General features: G+C 49.2%; 1 protein-coding gene across 1 annotated transcript in view; it reads left to right on the forward strand.

Moving 5' to 3' along the window:
- LOC109291015 (catenin alpha-3-like) overlaps positions 1-3,575 on the forward strand; it is a 9,604-nt gene extending 6,029 nt beyond the window's left edge. Inside the window, exons 2-3 of the mRNA XM_019507883.1 lie at positions 2,489-2,595; positions 2,686-3,575. Coding sequence (XP_019363428.1) covers positions 2,489-2,595; positions 2,686-2,868 — 290 coding nt within the window. The 3' untranslated portion in view covers positions 2,869-3,575. The remainder of the gene's footprint in view (positions 1-2,488; positions 2,596-2,685) is intronic.
- Positions 3,576-7,433: the final 3,858 nt, after the last annotated feature.

The following is a 7,433-nucleotide window of genomic DNA, read 5'->3' on the forward strand; positions in this document are numbered from 1 at the left end:
TCACCCAGCCGGTCACTAGGCTGCAGGCGGGTCTTTCCTGGCTTGGAGTCTCCACACAATCAGCCCCTCTCTGATCCTGCTGTGGCAGGCTCCTGGGCCAGAGAGAGGAACTGGATACTGTACCTCATCCAGTGGCAGCCTTTTCTGCTGCTCCACAGGGCACTCCTAGGGGCTCTCTGAGGAACCGTGTTGAGACTCTGTCCCTCAGCCCCACTGTCTCTCTCTTGTTCTCTCCCTGCAGGAAAAACTGCTCCCCCTTTTATCCAAGCCTCTCAGCCAGAGCCCTTCCCGGGCTTTTGGTAATGACTCTATTTCAAAACTTTGCTGGGGTTACGTCACCCCTCCCACTTCCAACAGGGCTGCCTCCAAAACAGCTTCACTTGCCTTCAGAGCCTACAGTGTCCCCGCTGGGACAAACTCTGTCTTTCTGCTAGGCAGCCCTTCCCATTCTTTCAGGTGGGTTTATTTTTTAAATGCTGCTACATACAGTTATGCACATGTGCAATTTTTTGTTTTTCATAATTAGAAATGGTAAGAGAGAAATTCTAATTATCTGCACTTATCTCTTAAATTCCCATTTACCCACGTCTGTGATCCAGTTGGAAATACTACACTATCAACAGAGTTGCACTGCAGGTCACAAGAGTAAAAATAAGGTGCATGCTGGTGGAGAAGGCTTTCATTCTTGGAAATAAAATCTTGGCTGAATGGGGGAACCCCCCCCCCCACCAAACCATGCACCAATTTAAACAGAAACTTTAAGGGAAAACTTGAGCTTTGGGCACAATTGACAAAGTTTTAGTGTGATGAGCAGGGATATGGGGTGTTTGTTTACTGCAGAAAAACATGGGTTTTCTCCTTTAACAGCAAAAGTTGGATCTTCTCTTTTTAAAAGAGAAAATCATGGACTTTCTCCTTTAAAGGAGAGAAACCCACAGCTCCCGGGGTTTGGCAGTGCTCCTTACTCCAAACCTGCAGCCACTGGCCCTGCTGGTGCTCCTCACTCCCAAACTACTGCCCCCCCCCCCGAGCCTGCCAGTGTGTCAGGAAGGGAGCAAGTGTGTGGGAAGTTTTTTATGATCACTGCAGTTTGCTACCTGGAGTATGGTTTTTATGGCCACCGTTTCTCCTTGCAAGCTGGCAGAGTTGCTGCAAGGGGCACAGGTCATGTGTTGAGCTGGGGGCAAAGGGGCACAGGCCATATGGAGGGGGAGGGGCACAGATGGGCATTGGGGAGGCAAAAGGGGCACAGGTCATGGGGAGAAGGGGGCACAGGTCACACATTGTGGAACAGGGGGCACAGATGACATGGCAGAGGGGTGGGGGGGCAATGTGTCCCCCAAGATTTCTGTGTCCACCGTGGGGCATGGGGCTGCAGTGGGGTCCAGTCAGCTCTGGAGGATCTGCCTCTGGCCCAGTGTGTGGGACCTGGCTTGGGAGGGAGTGCCATGCTGCCATGGCTGCCAAGCTGAGGTGCCCCTGTCCATCCGGCAGCAGTGGGGGACACAACTTCATGCTGCCATGGCCGCTGCCACTGCTACACCTTACCATGGTGGCATGGCACTCTTTTCAGCCCCAGTTTATGCCCAGAGCTGGTCCAGCTTGGCTTCAGTCCTGCACCCTGTGCCCTCTGTGGGTGCAGAAATCTCAGGGGGCATGTGCCTCCCCACCATGTTGCCTGTGACCCCTCTTGCCTTCCCCACACTCTCACTCCTTTCCTCATACACTGGCAGGCTTGGGGTAGGGGGCAGTGGGTTGGGAGTGAGAGGCACTGGCAGGGCCAGGGGGCTGTGGGTTGGGAGTGAGGGACACCAGCAGTGCTGGGAAGGCTGCAGGTCTGGAGGGCTGTGCGTTAGGAGTGAAGAGAACTGGCAGAGCCATGGGGCTGTGTGTTTGGAGTGAGGGGCACCAGCAAGGCCAGGGAGCTGTCAGTCAGGAGTGAGGGGTACCAGCAAGGGGGGCTGTGGCTTGGGAATGAAGGGCAATGGCATGGGCAGGGTCAGAGCACCAGTGTATCAGGGCTGCTCAGTGCTACAAAGCAGTGGGGGAAGATACTGAAGCAGATGAACCCACGTCCTGGTTAATTAAGGGGGCAGGGGGAGCTCTGATTTTCCATGATAAAAACCCCAAAATAAAACCCCCAAAATTATAGATATTTAGAATTTATTTTATTATTATGATTGAGGCACTGGTAAGCTTCCAAATTACTTAAAAATTGTAACTATATTGATAAAAAGTTGTGTTCAGTTGATACCTATATATATATATATATATAGTGCTGTTTCATTTTAATTGAGGAAAAATGGATTTTTTTTTGTTTAAATCCGAGAATTTGTGATTTTTAAACAGAGAAAATCAGGATCCCTGACCTTTAATACTCTAGGTTAAACTGCCTTCGTAGCATTTACCGAGCTATCTTAGTTCATATCAGTTTTAGTCTTGTGGTCTTTGCTGATGTTTAATTATTGAATTTTTGTTTTGTACACAGGTGAAATGGCAGCTGAAGTGCCAAACATTAAACTGAAAATTGATCCTCAAGATCTTCAGATCCAGACATTTACAGTGAGGAAGTTGCTGGAGCCATTGATTATTCAGGTGTGTTAACATTGCAGAAGCAAGCAGGAGAAATAAGATGAAGAATTTGCCTTATTTTGACTAAACACCTCTTTATGTTTGTCCTTTCAGGATCTATCTGTGCTGGCTCCAGACACTCAAAAGAAAGATTGTATCCATTTAGCAAGTCACTTAACCTCTTCTGTTGTGCAAAAAAAAGAGTACATTCCATTATATCTAATGGAATTCAGTCTGTCTAGGCTCTTGCACAATGATATTCAAATAAATATTGAAGTGGGGCTGCATTACAAATAGAGTTCCAATGCATGAAAGATAGTAAATGGAAAATAGAAAATGAGGGTATGTGCAGGTGTTACACTTAGATTGACTTAACCAGGGTTAGGTTTACCTAGGTGCTGAACTGTATACAAGTCCAGGGAAGTTAGATCTGGCAAAAACTGGCCACCTGATCTAACTTAATTCACTTATATGCAGACTTTACCTTTAGATTGACTTAACTTTATATGTAGACCCACTAGCCTCCCCCAACCCTAACTTACATTGTGTTCCCAGTGCAGTGCCTGGTGCTGGTGAATGTGTGCACATGTGGGACCTGATCTATAATTACATGGCTTAAAGTGAGCCACAAGATTGCAGATTAGATCTTGGAAGCCCAGCTTCTCACCCCAGGACTGGGCCTATGCTTTTCCTACCCTGCCTCAAACCTGACCGGGCTATCTTTTTAACCATCTGACTCCTTCGTGCCTAGACAGACAACTCCTTCCCTATGGACCTGACAGGATTAGGGGTCCTAACAACTCCCCTTGTGGACCCGCAGGCCCTCCCAATCCCACCAACTCTCTCCTGGAGACCTGCTAGCCCCCACAATCCTGCCACCCCCTCTTGGGACTCACTACCCACCCTTGATCCTGCTAACCCCACCCCCCACCCCAACTTACTTAGATCTGGCTCCTGGCACCAGCACACATCTGTACAAGGCACCCAATGTACAATCATGCCGCTTAAAGTAAGTGGCATGATTATAGATCGTGTCCCAGGAACATCTACATGTGGTTCAAGGGTAAGTTGCAACTGGTGGACAGAGGGGAAAGGAAAGTTCCTGAGTTCTCTACATAAATCAACTTAACTGAATCTTAAAAAGGGTTCAATTTTTTGCTGTGTTTTGTTTTCATAGAGCTAGTTTCTGATTCTGTCTAAAGCTAATGTCTTCCAACAGAAATTCCAAATCTGTAACATTTTATTAAATAAAGTTGTTACAAAAGACATAATTATTTCTCTATGGCCAGTAACAGTTGCTAATCTCTCTTGGTTTCTTCTTTAGTAGAGCTTCCATCATTTTGTGTTACATTCCTAAATGTACTGAGAATTCAGAATGTCCCATACCACCAGTTACTTATTATATACAACTGACTAAAAGTTATAGTTTAATCTCTTCCATAACTGACAATACGTCTTATGTCACTATCCAACTTCTAGATTCGTTTGATCATAAATCTTCAGCCAATTCTTTTTTAAAGTGTCCTTATTTTTTACCATAAACCTTAATTTTACTTTTAATCTCAAACTTTTCCCCAGTGTGTAGACAAATCAGCAGGTTATTTTGCATGGACGCTTAGCAGCTGATACATTTCAATCAACCCATTCCATTTACATTGTGTGATAACTTTCACAGTTGCATCTATTGGCAATAAATTCCTCCGGTGGATTAGACACTTTTTTCCCCCAGCAAGTACAATTTTATTGCAGTAACTATATGCATATGCACTTCATCACTTTTTAAACCCTTCCTTGGTAATGTAATGAAAAAAACTTGGTGGTTTAATGTGGGGTTGAACTTTCTCATTGTCCTCTTGTTTATCTTTATTGTGTGACCTGTGAAGGTGATCCAGACTCTTAGATTCAGTTTGGCTCAGGTCTGTTTCCTTTTTTTCCACATATGTTGGAATTCAGTTGATGACTGTTGCAGTTTTTGCCTGTCTACCCCATATGTGCTATAAAGCCTGAGTTTGTCAGACTTTTAATAGGCCAATGACCTACTGGAAATATTTCCTACTGGTTTTCAGGTTGTAAAAGTGTCTGAATCATGTAGCCATTGAGCCATTTTCAGTGATTTGCTGTGTCTGAGCTTCCAAAGCAGATTTCATGATACATACTGTAAGAAAATAATTTTGCTGAGTACCATTATATATAGTGTGAAAAAGCAACTTTGATAACAGGTAATCACCAGCCTAAATGGTCAGATCCCAAATAGGATCAGTATGGGCATGTCTATACACGCTATTAGCATGCAGCAATAGATTCCAGCATGTATCAACCAGAGCTTATTGCTCACAGGTGCCACGTTTACATATACATTCAGGACTGCAACACATTAAGCCGGGTTGGAACAGCTCCAGGTGGCCTGGGGGTGGGGTGGGGTGGGTCAGCTTGCCAGCCTAGGGCTACTCTGACCTGGCTCAATGTGCTGTGAAGGGGCTGGCTGGTTCACAAAGGCAGACAGTCCCCACAATGAAGCACCCTTGTGCCCCAGCCAGTTGCATCAGTGCTATGTAGTAAAACAACTCCGCAGCAGGATAGTACTTGTATTTACAAGTACCACCTTGCTATAGAGGTAATTAGTTTCCTGTGACCTAATAGGGCTGTATGTGTAGACATGAGGGGTCTGTCCACACATGCAAGCACATGCGCTTGCAACAGCTCAAATAGAAGCAGTGCAAATTTGAGCTGGGGCTTTTTGCCTCATCGCATGTGCTTGGACATGTACTTTGTTGTGGAGTAAATTGTGCCACGTGGGGCAAAATAACCCTACTTTGCTCCTCCCAGAACTGCAGCCAGGAGGAGCTAGACACTGGGGCCAGCACCTGGGGGAGGAGCCTCTGGGAGGAAATTACCCCCACCCCTTCCTGTCCCAGGCTGCTGCCGCAGCTGCTCCTGCTGGTTGCTGCAAACTTGGTCTCAGGAGCTTCTGGGGAGAAGATGGCCAGGTCCTTTTCTGCCTCTGGTTACTTCTAGCTGCTGGCTTAGTCTTGAAGCTTTTCGGAGTAAGCTGGCTGCATCCCTTTCTGCCTTGGGCTGCTGCTCCTGTTGTTGTCCCAGCCACGGGGGGGGCGGTCCTCTGCTGCATGTGGCTGCTCCCCTTCAGGGAGGGGCCCACTGCACTGCACTCCAGCACCGCACCTCAGCTTCTGCATCCCTGTTTCTGGCCTGCTGCCCAGCCTGCTGCCAAGCCATGGTCAGGGGACAGCTTGGGGAGGAAGCCTGCGCTGCCTGTGGGCCTCTCCCCCACTATCACTGCCAGAGCCTAAAGGTGCCTTCCCTGTCCTAGCTGCCTTGGCAGGCCAACCTCCACCCTTCACCTTCACTCTCACCAGAAGCACACCCTGAGTGGCTGAACTGGATGGTTCCTGCCATCACTGCTGCTGTTTCTGCTGTCTGTTCTGCTGCTGCCCCCTCTCACCCTCTGTGAGGGTGCTGGTGGGGGAAGGCAAGGGTCCCAAAAGCTGCAACATCTGGATGTATAGGTGGGCCTGCAGTTTCATAGACACCCTCTATACATATGGGAGGGTGCTACATGAGTCGGCGAGCCCCACACCAGGCATTGAGATGTGTGAGGCCCCTGCTGAACCATCTACTCTACCCCCTAGCCATGAGGTCATTTAAGATCGTGACCCTCAATGTCCACGGCTGCAGGAAGGGTCTCCAGAGAGGCCGGGTGCTCTTCTTCCTTCAGGAGGGAGGGTACCCCATGGTATTCTTGCAGAAGCCACTGACAACTCCAGCCCATGAGCCTAATTGGAGGCTGGAGTGGAGAGGCAGGGTCTTTTTTAGTCACCTCTTGGCCACCTCTTGCAGGGTGGCCACCCTCTTCTCCCCGGGCCTGCAGCTGGAGGTTCTTCAGGACATTGAGGTGGTGCCGAGTCACCTGCTGCACCTCTGGGTCCAGGTGCGGGGGCTGGTTCTGAACTTTCTGAATGTGTACACCCCTGCGAGGGACCCAGAATTGGCAGATTTTTTCTGCCAGGTGGCCACATACTTTGACACCCTCAACCCTCATGAGTGTCTGGTCTTTGGCTGGGACTTTAACGTCACCCTAGATGCACGAGACCAGTCAGGCAGGGAGCGGAACCAGGCTGCCATGGGCATCCTCGGGGAGATCCTGATGGACTACTCCCTGGTGGATGTCTGGCGGGCCTGTCACCCTACTGATCCCCCTGCCTTTACAAATGTGAGGGTGTGGGAGGAGCAGGCATACCACTCCCAGTTGGACAGTTGGACCAGGTTTATATCTCTTTGCTGCACTTTGCCTGGGCCCACTCCTCTGGCATCCGGCCAACTCGTTTCAGCAATCATCACCTTGTCTGGGCCCAGGCCATGCTGGGGAGTTCTGGCTGGCCTGGCTTGAGCAACAGGCAACTTTCCCCTCAGCTTGGAAATGGTGGGATGTGGGGAAGGTGCGCGTCTGACTTTTTTGCTGCAGCTACACTTGGGGGCACTCCTGGCAGAAAGAGGTAGTCCGGGAGCAGCTGGAGTGGGAAGTGCTAGAGCTGAAGAGGTGCCTGGCCACCAACCCAACCAACCTGTCCCTCTGTGGACTGCTTGTGTGTCCAGCTCCTTCAGGAGATGGACTGCGACTCCTGCTTCTTCTATACCTTGGAGAGGAGGTGGGGGATAGTGTTGGTGCATGGGACAGTGCTGGTGCTGAACCATGCTCTGGCACTGCTCTGGCACTGCTCTGGCCATGCTCTGGCACTGCTTACACACCCTGCCTGTGCCCCTTGAGGTCCTGGTGGGACTTCAGAGATGGGCACTGGGGTTCTTCTGGCTGGGGACAGCATTGGATCTCTGCAGAGGTCCTGAGC

This window comes from Gavialis gangeticus, unplaced genomic scaffold (assembly GCF_001723915.1).
Source record: "Gavialis gangeticus isolate Ggan-Ray unplaced genomic scaffold, GavGan_comp1, whole genome shotgun sequence".
In the NCBI taxonomy this organism is placed as follows: domain Eukaryota; kingdom Metazoa; phylum Chordata; order Crocodylia; family Gavialidae; genus Gavialis; species Gavialis gangeticus.